This window comes from Alexandromys fortis, unplaced genomic scaffold (assembly GCF_014885135.2).
Source record: "Alexandromys fortis isolate MF-2015 unplaced genomic scaffold, M_Fortis_MF-2015_v1.1 scaffold_45, whole genome shotgun sequence".
NCBI lineage: Eukaryota > Metazoa > Chordata > Mammalia > Rodentia > Cricetidae > Alexandromys > Alexandromys fortis.
The window spans coordinates 2,101,042-2,119,733 of record NW_026067926.1 but is presented as its reverse complement, the minus strand read 5'-3'; the positions used below and the strand labels follow the sequence as shown (position 1 = coordinate 2,119,733).

The window sequence follows — 18,692 nt, the reverse complement described above, 5'->3', positions numbered from 1 at the left end:
TGATAGCCTACTGTGTACTCAGACTGTTTGTTTAACCTGCCTTTAGGAGAACAAAGGAACAATCAACCTTACTTGCCTTGGATTCCCGTGAAGTCAGCTTTTACAACCTTAGCTAATGCGCAGCTGCAGTCTTCAGTTCTGTACTCTTCTGTTCCCCTGACCAGAGTAAAGCACGTGAGTCATTAGCTGCAAGCAGCAATACAGAAACTGGAAGCAGCTCCCAAAGACCTGCCATAAAGGTTGAAAGCACCCATTTACGGATACTGGTTGGTAAACAATATTGTCTGGTCAGGCGGGATCAGTTGGAGCCAGTGACTTAGCTCCTTGTAGAGCTCTGTTAAAGATTTCTGTCAAGTGTCCCAGTCCTTCTCCATGGGATGCCTTCTGCGTTGTTCAGTAAGTATTAAACAAAGGCCTTTGTGAGGGACAGACACACAGACACAGATAGACACACAGAGAGGCATAGTTACACACAAGACAGACAGACACACACAGACAGAACATGCAGGGCACAGATTGAGACTCATACACAGAGGACAGAGGACACAGGGAGCACAAAGTAGAGAATTCAGATCTGGCCTTGGTTAAATGACTCCAAGGGGAAATCATTTCTTTTCTTCATGCCATGGTGACTCAGTTAATCACTAATGCGTTCTAATTGTTGAACCCAGTCATAGCGTGGGCTAATTTTCAACCACCACGCCGATTTCCCTCCTGGCTTGTGTGTTTACAAGTCCCTCCAGCGATGCACTAGAACTCCAGTCTCTGGATTGTTGTCACGTGTGGCATGCCTGTATATGTGAAATGCGTCTCATTATGGTTTTAAATTATATTTTTCTGGTGACTAATGACATCAAGCTCTTTTTTCATGTACTTATTGGCCATTTTTACATCATTTGTCTGGTGTGTTCAAATATTTTACCTGTTTTTGTTGATGTTATTTTTCATTTGTTGGAGGTCACATTATATATTCTAGATAGAATCTTGTCAGGCAAATATATTGTATGTGCATGTATTTGCATGCACAGAAAAATAAACTACTAGAATATCATTTATAATAGGACAGAAGATAAACTCTGTACAGTAGGAATAAATCTAATGAGAGACATGAAACCTCTCCACACAGACAATTGCAAAATATTGCTGATCAAGATTAAAGACTTAAATGGAAATGTGCTTTCTCATATTGGAATATTTCTGAGTCAGGTATGAGATAGTGCACACTTGTAATCACAGCGTGTGTGAAGTGGAGGCAGGAGGATCAGGAGTTTCATGCCATTTCAGCTACATAGTGAGTTTAGAGTCAGTCTGGGAACATGTCTCAGAAACAAAATAAAACAAAAAACAGGTTTTTGTTCTATTCAAATTGATATATAGTCATCGTAGTCCAATCAAAATCTTGTCCATCTTTTTTGAAGAAATAGCAGGTTCACTCTAAAATGCATATGGAAATACAAAGGATCTGTAAAAAAGATCCAAAATGTCTTCTTGAAAAGATCAAAGTTGGAGAATTTCCACTAACTTTAATTATAAAGCTTACTGTCAAACTGTGGGATGAACAGTGGCATAGTACAAACAGTACAAAAGCCAGGCAGCAGAGAGAGATGAACATTGGTACTCAGCTTGCTTCTTTTTATTCAGTTTAAAACTCCAGCCCGTGAATGGCAAGGGCAAGGGAACTAGGCCCTTCCTCCCAACCCCTTGCTTCTGCTACAAGACAGGCAGGAGCACTGACCTGGACCTTGGGAGCATGAGAGCTGGCCCTGCCACTCATCAAGTGCAGCTATCTAGAGAGCAGGCCCTGCACCTCGCTCCTGACTAAACAGTAGAGCTGGCCCTGGTGTTATGAGTGTGGGTGAGCTGAACCCAAGGCTGTGAGCTCTCCTTGCTGTCTGCTACACTGGGTGAGGTAGCTGGGGCAGTGTTGGGGAGCATCATCACTGGGTGGTGATGATGAGGGAAAGCTGCCAGGCTGACGAGCTAAGCTACCACCCAGGCCCAGAACCAGGCCTATGAGTTAGCCCCCCCCCAACACCCATCTCATCTATGAACTGCTGGAGCTTGTGAAGGGGCTGGACCTACAAACTCAAAGCTTCAGGATCTCCATGACACAAGGCAGCAATAGGATATCCAAGAGTCCCAGTGAGGGCCCAGTATCGAGAGTGTCGCAGAAGCCAGAGGCCTTGAACCAGACCAGTGACTCACTGCAGTGACACAAGTACAGATGTGTGGACTAAAGGGTGTATGTACTGTGTAATTCACTGGGCTGCACTGCAGCTTCCACACTCACACTGAGATTTTGGGTTGTTTGTTTGGGGGGGGGTTGGGGAGCAGCTTGCAAGGGCAGAGGGTGGAAGCAAGAGGACAGGGAGGGATGAGTGGTATCAGGATGCATGATGTGAAATCCACAAATAATCAATAAAAAGTTAAAAAAAAAAAAAACCTACTCTGTGGGATGGTTCTGCCCACTTATCTCAGTTAACCTAGTCTGCAGACTCCCTCACAAATGTGCCCAGAGGTTTGCTTCTGTGGTGATCCCCTCCAGTTGACAGTGGATTGACCATCACAGCATCTTAGCCTTATATTACATATTGACTCTTCCTTTGCTGAGTTAGAGACACCATACCAAGGGACCTTCTGGTTGAACTTTTGCCATTTGTGTTAAGTGATGCTTTCAACAGTGCATGGGCTCCTTTTCCGTGACTGAATTGCCTGGCGTAGATAACTGAAGGGGGGAGCAATTTCTTTCGGCTCCCAGTGTTAGAGGGGACAGTCAGTCCACAATGTCCTTGCCTCAGAAGCCTGAGCAGGAACATCATGGTGGAAGAGAAATGTTCCGTCCATGGCAGACCAGGAGGAGGGGAATGCCAGTGCTCACTTGACTTTTCCTTTCCCTCCTTTAATTTCATCCAGGTCCCCAGGAAGTGGCCTGGCACATCCCACATGTGTGTGGGTCTCCGAGGTATATATTTCCTTGTATGCTTCAAGAAGTCATGTCTGGCAGGTGCACTCAGCCCTCAGAACATGCTTAAGTGTAGCCTGTCACCCTGAAGATGCTGCTTCCTGCTTTCTATATATAAAGCAAGAAGAAGATGCCCAGGCGATGGGATGTAAACGTGGACGTGAGGGAAGTGAAAGAGCAGCAATAAAATGATAGCCGGAGGCAGTGAGAGGCCTTAGAGACCGCAGCACAGTGCAGTTCACATCCGGGGTTGAAGTTTGCAGCCAAGAGTATGTGTGCCGTTTACATATCTAGACAGACACACACGTGTGCACAAAGACAGACAGATACACACACACTGATTTTCTACATTCCAAGAAGCTCACAGCTTGTGATGTGCACCTTACTTGCTGCCTGTAAAGCAGTACCAGCCCTCAAGGAGAGTGTCGACATTTGCAATAATGCCTAGCATGCAGTGAAGATTTGAGGAGCGTCCAAGTGGAACTTGAGGCACCAACCTTGGTTCTCAGGCTGGAAGATGAGGAGGGCCTTACCTAGAACCCAGTCGAAGGGATTTTGCACCTCTCAGATGAAGGACTTGTTGTAGTTGACACTCAGGCAAATTGGATGTGGTCAGTAAACATTTCTTGAATGAATAGGTGGTTGGACTAGATTGGTGTTTCCCATGGGAATAATGTGAGGTGGTTACAGGTAGGACAAAGACATTTTACATCTTAGTAAGTAAGTGTTTATTACAGTGTGTGTTAGAAGAAAATACAAGGGAGTGGCTAACTGTGAAAAACAAAAACAAGTCATTTAAAGACCTACTGCGTTGAGCAGGCAGTGGATGAGTATTTGGAAGTTAAAGCAGGAGTGAATTAAATAAAGACTGGGCCACTGTTCAGTGTCTTTCCAAGTCGGAGAGCTCTGTCTGTTTGGATATAGGCATTGAAAAGAAAGTTGGTTCTACAGAGAAGTGTTCTAGGGTTTTTTCGGGGGGAGGGGAGCACAGTGGAACTGGCAAGTAGAGTTGGTGCTTAGCAGTGTGGGCGGTGCAGATTAACTGCTGCTGATAGCATTGCAAGCGTTCGCTATCTATGGGGCAGTCCTGGGCACCTGGGTCAGCCAGTTCCTAACAAAATTGGGACATCCGCATGTGGAGTTTTCATAGCCAGTGTTCGTGCAGAAAACTGTTTGCTCCCATTCTTGGTTATTTTCTGAGGATAAAACCCTGAAGTGGGATTGTGGGCTCATCATGTGTGCGTGTATTCCGTGGCACGGCACCTTGTGGGCTCATCCTGTGTGTGTGTATTCCATGGCGCAGCTCCTTGTGGGCTCATCATGTGTGCGTGGTCACCACCTGGCAGCAGAGCTTGAGCGCCCTCTTCCTTCTCTAAACCCAAGGTATACTCAGAAACAATTTTGTTGCCAGTTTGAAAGAAGAAATAGCACTCTTATTTGCGCTTTTATTTTCCATTTAAAAATTATTGAGGCTAAGTTTTTTGTGTTTGTTAGTTAGTTGTATTTCTTTTGTGAATTGTCCCCAAATATGTCTTTTCATCCATTTTTGTTTCTTCTGGGAATTTTGGGGTGCTTCCTCCCTAATTTGTGAGAGTTCTTTATTTTGTGAGGATATAAGTGTTTTGTGGTGGGCTTCTGGTAGTTCTGGTTTAATCCTTGCCATTTAGGTTTATTGGCTAGTCAGGCTTCAGTGTCTCTCATGGGGAAGGCGGCTCTTTGATTCTATGGTGCGCAGGTTTTTGCACTTTACTCCTTTGGAGTCAGATACTGTTTGTCCTTTGTGTGTCTCACGGTCTCTTGTCCGTAAGGGCTGCCATCACCTGTGCCGCTAGGTGCAGTAGGTATTTGCTGGCTTGGCTGCGTAGTTTCCACTATAGCCACAAGTGCTTTTCTCACCATGGCGTTTAAAGACCATTGAACATAGACCTGAATTGCTCTTTGAAACTATGTTTTGATGCCTTCTGATTCAAGTCAGATGAAAGAGCCAATATTCAAACACACAGAGTGAGAGTCAGAACTTCAAAAAAAACCTCAGACAATACAGTGACACTTTCTTTTAAAAAGCCCCCTGTAACTCACGGATTCTGTGCCCTGGAGGCCAGTAAGCGTTTCTTTGTGTGAATACGCCAGTTCGTTTAGTCTCACATTGGTGACCTCTAAATCCCAGAATCTGACGCTCATCCTCCTCCCTTTAAGCAGCCTTCTTTTCCTTCCTCACATACCGTGTGTTGTAAAAAGTCCTGTATGTTGGCTGTCTGCCTGGTCAAATGGTGAGGTCCTGATCTGTCAACTCTAGAACACTCCCTTCTCCTTTCCTGTGGTAAGGATTGGAAAGAATTGTGGTTGCTTCAGCTAAAGATATGCTTTTGCCACTAGATGGCACTACAAGATTCCTCTAAAAACAATCTCCACAATGAGAAGATAGCTCACTGCAACTCAACATGTACCTCAAAATTTCCGGAAACAGTCTTCATTCTTCCTGTGTGTAACACATGGTGCTATTTTCTATTTTTATTCTTGTCTTCATAGTTAAAAAATGAAGATTTTCACAGTGATCAAATTGAATTTGATAGTAATGAGGCACACATTGTTGAAATCCATACTGTTTAATTTTTTGTTCTTATTCATTTATTTTGTGGTATTAGGATTGAATGTAGTGCCTTAAGCAAGAACGGTTCCACTGAGTTGTTTTGTTTTGTATTTTTGCTTGCTGAGACGGGATTTCATTACTTAGCCCCAGCTTGCCTGCCTGGAACTTGCGATGTAGATCAGGCTAGCCTAGACCTCTCAGATCCGCCTACCTCTGCCTCCTAAATGCTGGGATTAAAGGTGTGAACCACCATGACTGGCTCTACAACTGAGCTTTACCCTCTGTCTACAGACTGAGTAAACTCACTGTGGTCAGACTGTAAGTGTGTTGTTTGCTTTGGACTGTGTAGACTCAGGTAGCAAGGCCTGGCCATTAGTGAGCATGTTTGCATACTGTATTAAATACCTCACTCCACGTGCTTCCTCATGGTACCTGCACATGTGCAAACACCAGTGAGAGACAAGCCTGTATAGAAATATGTCACTTACTAGGGCAAGGCAGAAGTCAGTCTTGTTACCTAGTGTAACTAACACATCTGTAACCTCAGCCCTTGGGAGGGTGAGACAGGAGGAATGCAGATGCTGAGACCAGTCAGGATATATAGGAGACCTTGTCTCAAAACCAAAATCAAATAAAAAAAGGTGGTTTTTTTTTTTAAAAAAAAAAAGATGTATTTATTCATTATGTATACATTGTTCGCATGCATGTATTCCTGCGGCCAGAAGAGGGCACCAGATCTCATTATGAATTGTGAACCACCATGTGATTGCTGGGAATTGAACTCAGTACCTCTGGAAGAGCAGCCAGTGCTCTTAACCTCTGAGCCATCTCTTTAGCCCAAGAGAAAGAAGTCTTATTGGTAGTTACAAGGAAAAGATGTAGTGTCTGCTTCTGGGAGCTTAGACTGCAGCATAGAGATGTACTTACTGCGCACACCCTTTAGTCCTGACTTAGTTTTAACGAACATGGGGTTAGAGGTGTAAAGATTCAGAGTAGGAGTTAGGAAATTTTCTGTTACAATTGATAATCTTGACATAATGTTTACCTAGTGAACAGATGATCGTAAGTCATTGTGAAGGGTGGATGGGTTATTTTTATTTAGGGTCCTGGGAAAGAAATTAGCATGATTGAAGTGGGAAACATTCATGGTGGTGTCATGTTAGTGTGAAGATGTCAGGTGGGTCTTGTTAAGGGGGCTGTGAGGCAGTCCATGTGCATTTATTGGCCTTTTGAAGTAGATATTTTTTCCCTACGTGATTCTTGGGAACTTGACAGTAATACGTAGGACTGAAAAATCTATGCTCACTGCCTGCCTTTTCGACTTTCCCAGGTTTGCGGTGAGCATTGGCTATTGGCATGATCCATACATCGAGCATCTTGTGAGGCAGTCTAAAGAGAGGAAGGCCCCTGAAATTAACAGAGGTAAGTGACCATCTGCCTTCCCACCATCTCAGCACCCTGAGCCCTGAGGCTTTACAGATTCGCTCTTAGGGAGCCTTCCGGGGTGTATTCTTCACAAAGCATAGGGAAGGCCTTAGTTTCCAGTGTTCTCACCAATCTGGGATTCTATAAAACTTTCTCATCTCAACCTGATCATAAAAGTGGTGTTACTGAAATTTGTTGTCTATTTCCTTTGTTTATAAAAGAGATTACATTTTCCTGTTTGAAATCTATTAATGTCTACAGATGTGGCTCATTCATAGAGTGCTTGCTTAGTTCAGGGGTTCAGTTTCTAGTACTAAAAAAAAGGTGCACACACACACACACACACACACACACACACACCCTCTTTATAAGCCAAGTGTGGTGGGACATGCCTATATTCCCAGCACTCTGAAAGCTAAGGCAGGAAAATAGTGAGTTTAAAGCCATCTGGACTATACAATAAGGCCCTGTCTCAAAACAAACAAACAAAAAAACAACCACACACACACAAAACACTAAGCAAAAGAAAACTATCATGTATCTTTCGCTATGAACTGTCTGCGTGAGGGTAACCTTCTGTGCCTTTTTATAGTGTTTAACACTGTTGGGCTTTTAAGTCATTTCATCAAGGGTTTGAGGCAGAAACATGGCTTACTTTCTGTCCCAGTGAACACTAACTGAGAGATCTTGATTCAGCTGTGTGCAGTGTTGGGGAACTTTTGGCTCCTAGCGGTAGATCCTTGCAGATAGTTTCTGTGAGCCATGCAAAGAGATTTAAATACCACAGGTCTCCAGGTAAGGCCATGCTAGTTTCCTTGGTGTTCCTCCCCGTGGTCTTGAGGCAGATTTCCTGATGAGTGTTTCAGAGCCAGTGGCCCTTGTGGCACCTGGTTCTCTGGAGGCTGTGAGGGACAGTGTGTGTTGTCTCTGAGTGACTCACAGCTTGTTTCTCTGGAACTCTCTTGAAGGATATTTTGCTCGAGTTCACGGTGTCAGCCAGCTTATTAAAGCTTTTCTCCGGAAGACAGAATGTCGTTGTCAAATTCTCAACCTTGGGGCTGGGATGGACACCACCTTCTGGAAGTTAAAGGTAATTAAAGGCTCTACTACAGTTTAGTTCTTTGGAGATGATTACTTAGTTTAAACTTTTAAAAAATATATTAGGAGAGGGGACTGTCTCCTCCACATAAAAAGCTGGGCATAGTGGTTTTGCACTTGCAACCCTACACTGGGGAGTTGGGGTGGGGCAGAGACTGGTGATCCTTGGAAGTTCTTGGGCCAGCTAGCTTAGCCTATGTGGGGGTTTCCAAGACAATGAGAAATCCTGTTTTGAACAAAAAGTAGAGTGCACCTGAGAGGAATGACATTTGAGGTGGTCTTCTGCCTCCACATGCATGTGCAAACGCAGTGATCATGCAAACACATGTGTACAGGTGAACATGCATATAAATTAAAAAAATAAATATATTGAAAGCAATTCAATAGCCTTTTTCATCCCATTCCATCTGCCTAGATGCATCCCATAGTCACCCCTACTATAACTGTCAACCCTTTGTTTTTCCTCAGGGCCCAATAAGTTAGATGGTTTCTAATTGTTTTATTTATTTATTTATTTATTTATTTATTTATTTATTTATTTATTTATTATACAATATTCTGTCTGTGTGTATGTGTATGTCTGCAGGCCAGAAGAGGGCACCAGACCTCATTACAGATGGTTGTGACCTACCATGTGGTTGCCAGGAATTGAACTCAGAATCTTTGGAAGAGCAGGCAATGATCTTAACCACTGAGCCATCTCTCCAGCCCCCTCTAATTGTTTTTATACTAAAATTTAATGTGTTTTCTTCTGTGTGTTGATATACAGCAGGAAGAAAAAAATTTTTCACCAGAATCACTGAGACCAAATCTATAAATTTGTAATTTTGGTAGTAACTATGATCTGTTGACCATGTAACGTCATTTAGGGTAAGAGTCAGAGATTTGTGAGATGGATATGCAGGGTATGACATAAAGCCTGCTGTGGTTGTTCAGGTTGGAGCTCTAGCTACTCTGAGGGGTAGAGAGGCAGATCTGATCATACTCACAAGGAAGGGACATGATTCTGCTGAAGTTCTGCCTTGACTCCATGATCCTGGTTTTTCTGTGACATGTCCTCTCTGTCACATGTCCTTCCTGCAGGTTTGTGCAGATTTTTTGACTTCTCTGTGAGGTCAGTCATGTGTAGTGATGGGTCTGTACATTTCCCTAGATCCTTGGAAGTGTAGAATAAGATAAATCAGAATGTATGCACATAACCCAGCCTGCTCAGATCACTGGTCTCCAATCAGTTCACCTGATAAGGACTTTGGTCATCAAAGCACCCAGCTTTTGTTTTACGTGAGAACCCAATGGCCAGTGTGATCTTGGTGTTCTTGTTTGCATTTTAATTTTTCTCTAGGATAAGATAACTGACATTTATGAGAGCCTTTATGTGATACAGTGTTATTGTGAGAGCGCCGCAAGGGGTTTCACAGATGGAGGAAGATGCCTGGGACAGAGTGTCTTCTGGGATCCAACAACCTGTGGCTTTAGAATGGGGACACACATTGCAGTGAACTCAAGTCCTTGTTTACACAGTGCTTTGGTTATTTGGGGAGGCCTTATTAGTGACATCATTTCCGCAGGCCTATTTTGTCTTTGTAGCAGAGTGTCACATGGTTGGTATAAGGAACTTGAGCAGATTCTGTGTAAGGGTGTTGCTCTTAAGAGATCCCTCCACTGGGCCTGGGATCCCTTGATCACATGGGTTGCTTTCTTCCTCCTTATTGTAGATAACTTGATAATTATAAATTTGAGATTTTTACTTACAAGCAAAGTTTACTTCTTCTAAGAAGAAAAATTGCCTGTCAGTAGTAAGAAAGAAAATAGCAGAAAGTTTGAAAGTCCTTTGTGGCAAATTTTATATTTTTATTGATAGTCATGTTGATCTGGACCACTTTTTTTCTTAAATCCAAACTTCCTTTTTTTAAATATTTATTTATTATGTATACAATATTATGTCTGTATGTCTGCAGGCCAGAAGAGGGCACCAGATCTCATTACAGATCCACCATGTGAGCCACCATGTGGTTGCTGGGAACTGAACTCAGGACCTTTGGAAGAGCAGGCAATGCTCTTAACCGCTGAGCCATCTCTCCAGCCCCTCCAAACTTCCTTTTTAAGGATATTGTAGATATTTTTCTTGTTTGTTCTTTTATTTTTTTTAAAATTTATGTGTGTAGGTGTTTTGCATGCATGTATGTTTGTGCATGAAGTGCGTGCCTGATGTCCACAGAAGCTAGAAGAGGCTGTCAGATCCCCTGGAACTGGAGTTAAAGATGTGGGTCCTGGAAATGGGTCCTGGGAGTTAAACCCATGTTCTTTGGAAGAGCAGTCAATGCTGTTAACCGCGGAGCTGTCTTTCCAGCTCCCTGTTTGCTCTTAGAGAGCAAGAGTTTTAAACAAGTGATAGGCTAAATCTGGCCCGCCATCTGTTTTTATAAATAAAGCTTTATTGGAACACAGTCACTTCGATTTGTTTGTATAGTGTTCATATTTAGCAGCTTTATGACTAGGATGGCAACAGAGTTGACTAGTTACAACAGAGTCCATCTGACCAGAAAAGATTAAACTCTTTTTTTGGCTCTTTGCAGAAAAGAATTACAAATATATGCCTTAGAGATAATATGCCTTTCCATAAAAGCATAGAAAAAGCTTATCCATGCTCTTACTATGTCTTTTACCTTCTAGCTAGAAAGGCTGAATCTGCAGAGGTGAAGCTACTACTATGGACTTCCTTTCTTTCTGTGTGTGCTTGGGGACTCAAGACCCTTTGTATAGTTGGGGGTTTCCTGTAGACAAGAAAACTAGGACTGTCACAAAAAGAATGAGGGATAAAGGGTAAAACCTCTTAAGGTACCTCACCTTCTTAATGTCTCTTTAGTCCTGTGGAGGGAAACAGCATTGACTTTGGCAGTGTGTGAAATGGTCAGCTGTGGTGGCTTCCTTAAGTGATTCTCTTCCCGGCTGCCCTGCCCTGGATTTGAGGCCTCTGTATCAGCTGATTATCTAGGAGCTCTTTAGGCTTGTGGTGTTAATGCACAGAGAATCGGAGCATTAGTGATTGAAGTATGATTTGCCACAGTTGTTTTTCCTTCAACTGGGAAGGATGCTAGGTGGCTCAGGAGGGCAAGTGCCTGGACTAGCCCTGGAAAGAGGACACTGTCTTGTGAGTTATAGGTCATTATGAATTACCATATGGGTGCTGGGAATCAAACTTTGCTCCTCTAGAAGTACACTTTTAACCACTGAACCCTCTCTCCAGCCCTTGTAAGTGTTCACTCTTTGGCCAATTCAGATAAATAGTGGCGCTGGGATTTGGGAGAACAGTTACTGCCCTTAACCACTGAGCCTCCCCCCCCCCCCACAGCCCCTGTGTTCACTTTTGGCCCATTCAGATGAATGGTGGAGCTGGGATTTGAGTGTTGTAAGGAGGCCACTAGTTAGGTTCCTGACCCCCCAGCAGCTCAGTTGGTGGGCACCAATTGTGAGAAGGAGGCCACTTGTTGGTTCCTGTATGCTCAGCCCCAAAATAATCACACAGAAACTGTATTAATTAAATCACTGCTTGGCCCATTAGCTGTAGCTTCTTGTTTGCTAACTCTTACATCTTAATTTAACCCATCTCCATTAATCTGTGCATCACCACAAGGTCGTGGCCTACCAGCAAAGTTTCAGTGTGTCCGTCTCTGGCAGCTGCTCCATGGCTTCTCCCTGACTCTGCCTTCTCTCTTGCAGCATTCAGTTTAGTTTTCCCTGCCTAGCTAAGTTCTGTCCTGCTATAGGTCCAAAGCAGTTTCTTTATTAATCAGTGGTATCCACAGCATACAGAGGGGGATCCCACATTATTTGAGCCTTATTCTTCATTGCAGCAGCAAAGAAATGATCCTAACCCTATGCATGTGATGCTTCTTCATAGTAACTGTTTCATTCTAAATGAATCCCTAAAATGTTGGGCATTACAGATTCTACATTGACTTCATGATGGTCTCTAATTGTTTCAAGTACTTTTGGAAGAATACGTACTGTGTTTTGACACCTCACAACTCCTTCCCAACCACCTCAGTTTTGAGTTCTATAGACCTTACCTGGACAAATACAGAAACCTCTTTGTTTTTCTTATATCTATTTTTAAATGCATGTATATGTGTGTTTTGTGTGTACATAGTAATTTTTGTGTGTGTGTACATGTATATGTGTGTGTGTGTGTGTGTGCCTGTGTATACAAACACATATGGAGGCCAGAGAACAACATTGGGTCATCCTTAGGAACACCATTTACCTCCTCTGAGACAGGTTTCTCACTGGCTTAGAGTTTAACAGTCAGGCTAGACCACCTGACTAAAGAGCCTCAGGGACTGTCCTGTCGTTGCCTCCTCAGCATTGGGATTACATACTCACACCACCATGATTAGCATTTTACATGGGAATTCCACTCCGGTCCTGGCACTTGTCAGACAAGCACTTTACTGACTATCTCCCAGCTTCTGGATTTATCCTTGCTCTTCTCAAATACATTCTTAATGAGACCATAGTAATTTGAAAATGCTCTTCTGGGGCCGCAGAGATGGCTTACTAGCTAAGAGCATTTGCTGTTCTTGCAGAGGACCCAGGTTCAGTTCCAGCACCCACATGATGGTTCACAACCATCTTTAATTCCAGAGGATTGAATGCTCTGTAAAGGTAAAAGGCACACACATGTTACAGGCATTCATACAGGCTCAGGGAACATTCGTGCACACGAATAAAAATGAATAAAACACTTCTGATCACATGAGTCTCCTGACCTAAAATCCCCAAGTACCTCCATTGTGGTTAGGTAATTAGCGCTTGCTCCGTGCAGTGATTATGTGCATTAAGGATGCTTCTATGTGCTTTTCTCCAGGATGAAGGTCTTCTCCCAAATAAATATTTTGAAGTCGATTTTCCAATGATAGTCACGAGAAAGCTGCACACCATCAAGTAAGTGTGACTTTGTTGGGGGACAGGATGCCAGTTGGTGGAGATGCAGCTCATGTCCAGAGAGCCCTCACTGGAGAGGGCTGCTGCCTTTCTCTTCCCTTTCCTGGAGCCCGCAGCCCTGCATGTGTGACCGTCAACATTCAGTGTACATTCTGGGTGACTTTTCTTACTCATTAAGGAAGCTTCTCTGAACATTAAAGATTGGCCTATGCAGAGCATAGTTGAATACTCTGAATTTTTTTGTGTATTTTGATTACTGCTTTATCCTGAGATATAGACAGTAACCTGGCCCCAAATTGATGTAGTGGTTTCTTTCTTGATTTGAGTGTGTGGAATGCTTGATGGCTATTCTAAGGGACTTGAGGAGCTTTAGATGCCTCTTGCTCTTTTGTTTTTTTTTTGGTGGGGGGGCTTGGGGTGACTCACTCCTCGTGGTAGACTTGAGAACTGAGTTCTCAGAACCCTTTTTGTAGATGAAGAATCTTCTGCTCAGAGATTTTGATTTGCCCAGGGTCACCTGACCAGCGTGGGTGGGACTAAGATCTAAACCTGACTTCAAAAGCCCTCTTTCAGGACTTAATAGGGTTTTTTTTAAAATTATTTTTTATACTCTTATCCCACTTTAAGTAGTTATTTTTCAAAAAGCCTAATTATTATATATTTTAGAATTCCATAGACATCAAAACTTTTGAGTTTATTCTGTAGAGCTACTACATCCCTATGTGTTGGGAGTGTTTTTCGCTTTCCTGTGGTCTGTACTATGAGTTTTCCAGTTTTTCTAAATATTAGCTACATTTTATATTTTTTTAATGATGAATGGTGTCTCTTGAAACTGTATAGTTCTGCTGAGCTCATTCGAACTCTGGGTGAGGTGGGCGTGAATGGCCCTTGGATGAAGCTCAGGATGACTTCCTGGGAAGAAAAACAGGCTTTCCTGTTGTGTGGTTCTTTGGTTTCTGATTTTTCTTCATTTGCTGGATTACAGGAGTTACATTATAAATATTACTGAGCTTTTATTCATGACAAAGAACAGACAGGATCATAAGATACAATTTTGCTTGAGAATAAGCAAGAAACTGGAGGTAGCTGGGAAATCTGGACCTTTTAGAAAATTTGTGTTAGCCTACTTCTAGTTATTTTTAAATCGAGTTACTTGTGATCAATGTGTTAAATGGCAGATGCGACAGTGCAGAGCTGACGTAACCTGCAGCCTGTGTGACCTGCTGCTGTGCACACAGGGTCAAGTGCAGGTAGACTGAAGAAAGACTTCCAGAGTGGCCCTTGTTCTGCACATTAGCAGTACACCAAACGTCCCTCATCCAAAAATACGAAATAAAAATGCTCCAGAATCAGAAATATTTTCAGCATCATGTTCAATTAGGGAAGTGTTACAGTAATCTATGCAAATATTACAGAATCTCACAGACATCTCAAATCTGTACAGTTTCTCGTCCCAAGCATTTTGGATAAGGAGTATTCGGTATGTGCTCACAGTTTGTGACAGACGTCTGCATTTGGCAGTAAGTGCACTCATGTGTTAATTGACTCTTTTCTCCTCTTTCCCATCTTCCCATAGAAACAAGCCACTTCTGTTCAGACCCATCATGGAGTTACACCCAGAGGACACTCTGCAATTAGGCAAGTAGCCTTGCGAGCCGCACAGTGGGATCAGAGCACATTTTGCTTGTTGAGACGCAGCCCTCTCTGCCGTCCTTTCACTATGTTCATCTGCTCAGCTCTGCCTGTCCATATTGCTGCTCAACAGTTTTTTCTTTTTGGTAGTGCTGGGGGTCAAATCTAGGACCTTCTACATGCTAGTCAAGCCTTGTACCACTTAGCCACATCCCTGAACCCCATGTAATTGTAGTTGTTGCTGACATGTTCTCTCAGTGCCGAGCCTTCCGGATTGTGGGTGTATTTTAGATCTCTACCAGAATTTTCCGTTGTGTTCAGTTGTGATTGACAGAGAAGGTCAAGGGGTTTAATAGGCTTTCAGACTCTGAGAGTGGTGTTTTCTAATTATCCACATAGTAGCCTTCAGGCACCCAGACAGACCTCCTTTTGTGCACACCTGCAGTGCCATAGTCGAGTTCCCTGTGACTGGAGTCTTGATAAAGCTCCCGCATACGTGTGTGTGGCTGCCAGCCTTTCTTTTCCCATAGAGACTGGCTGTACCTGTTGCGACTATTCCCTTTTCTGTAGCAGTTACTGTACCTTGGTTAATTGGTGTCACATCAGGATCTGTCGTGAGCATCCTTGCATTTTGCGTTACTTTGATCAACAATGTAGAAGTGTATGGAGTAGAACCTCTTCCCATTGCACACTCTCAGTGCAGCATTACCATGCTTGATATGTTCATTTTTCACCTTTCTTTTTGAATTATGAGCCCCATGATTACAAGGGGTTTATTGTTGGTTTTTGTTTTTTCTTTAGGATCCTGCTGGGTAGCTTGGATTGAGCTAGAACTTAGGTATCTTTTACCTATATCTCCTCAGAGCTGGGGTCTCAGGCAGTGCCATCATGCCCAGCTTAGACCACATCTTCTTGGGCATCTTTGTATTCCAGAATTGGCTCAGTGCCCTATACATAATACCAACAAATTATCAGAGTGGTGGGCCGATGGGTAAATCCACCTGAGATGGCTTCTCTCTTTCTTTAAAACAAAAGCAAAACTCAAGTGTTCTGGGAAAATTTCTTATCTAAAAAGTCTCTCACTGAAGAGGTCATGGGTTGGATTGGTTGAGTTCAGCCAAGATCAGCTTGCCTTTTAAAATGCTTACTTGAAAAACACCAGCACTGTTGAGTCATTCTTTGCACATGTGTGAGTGTTATTTATAGACCATGTACCATTGCTCACACCTTCTCTTTGCTCATGCCTTTTCCTGAACTGTAGCTTCAGGCAGCAGTTATCACAGCCTTTATCAGTTACCCTTTGCTCTGTAGCAAACCACTGTGAACCACGTGGCCCAAGGCAGCTGCCGTCTGCTTAGCTCACAATGTGGCTTGTCTCATTTTGTTCATTTGGATAGAACTTCTGAGTTGGGCTCTCTCTTTGCTAAAGACCTCCAGTGTGTCTCTAGGCATTGAGCTAACCCTGTCTGTTTAGAATTACAGTTCCTTGAAGGTCTCAGTAACTTGACAATACCCTAGGCCAAAAGATATTTTCCACACTTCAGTTTATTAATTAGTTGTGTTCAGACATCCGAAATATATATGTTGTAGCAATGTATTAGTCATTTAAAAAGCAACAGACAAGTTGGACAAGCACAATCTATACATTCATACATTTAGACAAGTCTTGCTGTGCAGTCAAGGCTGCCTTAAAATTGCCATCCCTTTGCCTATGCCTCACAAGTGGTAGGATTCCTCATGTGTGACTGTTTCTTTCTTAAAAAACTGCAGTTACTAATGAAACCTGTGTACCTGTTTGATAGTGTTAGGAAAAAAATTTTAAGAAGAGCCTCTCTGCCAATGCAAAATAACTCCAGTTAAATCAGATTAGACCAAATAAAAAACGCCGACGTTTAATAAATGCCACACTCTCGGGTGGCTGGGAGCATAGTGGAGGGAAGACAGAGGGAGAACACACGCAAAACCCAAAACCACATGTTCCTTTTTCTGGCGAGAGCCTAAATAGCCTGTGGGAGTGGTCCTGACCCTCCCTGGGGGGAGGGGGTCAGTGCTTGGCAGGCTGTGAGTTAGAGTCCAGATGAAGGCAACTCCCAGGGACTGAGGTAACACTTCCAATTATCCCAGACTTCTTGGATATAGGGGTGTCAGAGGGCTGGAGTCTCACTTTCAATCAAACATCCCAGAGTCCTTGGATATAGGGGTGTCGGCTCAAGTCTGGCTACTTCCTGTGGGCATGTGGCGATGTGGGAGAGGGGAGAGCTGGGAGGTGGTGGGCTCACGAGTGGCTGGAGCAGCATCTGGTTTGTTGTCATCCTGGAGTCCTCAGGCAGCTGCTTTTTGAGGAGATGAGAAGGCCGGTAGCTAGGAGAAAAAAATATTGTTATTATGGCCCTATGAAATGTGGCTAGCCATGGGGCGGGACACAATAGCAGGTAAAACCAGATTTTAGTTGGCAGGTGTCCTTGATCTAGAAGAGTTGGTACCAGTGGTGAAGTCCCAGGAGCTGGTGCAGGTGTTGGCATTGTCTGGAGAGCACTTTGTGAGTTGGTCTTGGCCCAGGCAGCAGGAGTGACCTGTAAAATATGCTTGAAACTGGCAGCAGTTAGTAAAAGGCTGTTAGTTTTTATGCACCTGAAACCTGTTAGGCACACCTGTCTGTATTTTAGCAGGAAACTTTATTAAATGTCATGGATGAAGTAATAAGTTAACCGTACCTTAAGCTGTCAAATGCCATTAGACAGATCTGGGAAGGATAAATGAGCAAAAATGAGACAGCATTTTAGCTAGACAGACAATCCTAACTCCTCTCCTTAGTCTATGGAGAACACCAGTCTTAGAAGCAGTGCTTGCCATTAGCTGCTCATTACAAGAGGCCCAAAGATTTTCCTGTGGGGGAGGATTTACTCTACCTGTCAGGATGAGAAGATTGATTCCCCAGGTGAAGAAACATCCAAGAAGCTGAAGAGGTGAAAGGCCACTTTTTGCTGTGTGGGTGGGTTTACCAAACCCAAAGGCAAGGCCTGGAGGTGTAAGATCTTCTGTCTTCTTGGAGGAGCTAAAGGGTGCTGTGAAGCTGGCATGTTTGTATTAGAAGCTTTTTTGTTAAATGCCATACCCTCAGATCTGTAAAGGCACTTGAGAGTCAGGGTACCATTGCCTGTTATTTTTGGACATATAAGCTAAATTTAGACATGTATTTTATCCAGTTAGTTATAGTTTATCAATGCTAAGAGATGTAAGAAGATTAAAAGGAATATTTTAATAAGTCAAAGAATATTAGCACATGTGGGTACTCTTACCAAAGATGGTGGACTAGCACATGTAGATACCCTTATCAAAGATGGTGGTGAGGTTAAAATGGCGGCTACCCATGTGTTTGTATTTTTCAAAGCTGCTGTAATCTATAGATATAAGTTTTACTGATCTTAACATAAGAACACATGGATACAGAAGATTAAATTGAGCACATCACGAAAACACATTTACACATTCACACAGACATATTGTGGCCACACCATTCTAACAGACAGACAAATAAAACTTGTGCTAGGGAAAGGGAGTGGGGGGGGGTGGAGAGAGCAGGGGAGCGGGGAGGGAGTGCACATCTAGGAACTGCGCACTTTTGGAGCGTTGTTTGTTTTTGATATCCCCATTTAAAAGGATTTTTGTAAAAGGCTGCTGAAGGGCCTCCCTCCCAATGCAAAATAACTACAATTAATCCAGATTAGACCAAATCAAAAATGCCCACATTTAATGAATGCTGCATTCCCAGGTGGACCAGGACAACATGGTGGGGAGAGGAGCCCAGTCAAGCCCTGGAGACCATGTGTTCCTTTTTCTGGTGCAAGCCTAAATAGCCTGTAGGTGTGGTCCTGACCCTCCCTGGTCAGGACCAAAGCAACTCCCAGGCCAGTGGCTGGGGTGAAGCTTCCAATCAGATGCCTCACAACTTCACCTTGGAATCAGATTGGGCACCACCTTTGTCCACATTGTCATTCACAGTGTTGACTTTTTATTCATGGTATACAAGAGCTTAGCTTC

The 18,692-nt window shown here is 43.2% G+C and overlaps 1 protein-coding gene across 2 annotated transcripts in view; it reads left to right on the top strand.

The window, feature by feature from the left end:
• Lcmt1 (leucine carboxyl methyltransferase 1) overlaps positions 1-18,692 on the top strand; it is a 65,337-nt gene that overhangs the window by 13,609 nt on the left and 33,036 nt on the right. For both annotated transcript variants that reach the window (XM_050143255.1, XM_050143256.1), the window contains exons 2-5: positions 6,883-6,974; positions 7,946-8,067; positions 12,943-13,019; positions 14,596-14,657. In XM_050143255.1, coding sequence (XP_049999212.1) covers positions 6,883-6,974; positions 7,946-8,067; positions 12,943-13,019; positions 14,596-14,657 — 353 coding nt within the window. The remainder of the gene's footprint in view (positions 1-6,882; positions 6,975-7,945; positions 8,068-12,942; positions 13,020-14,595; positions 14,658-18,692) is intronic.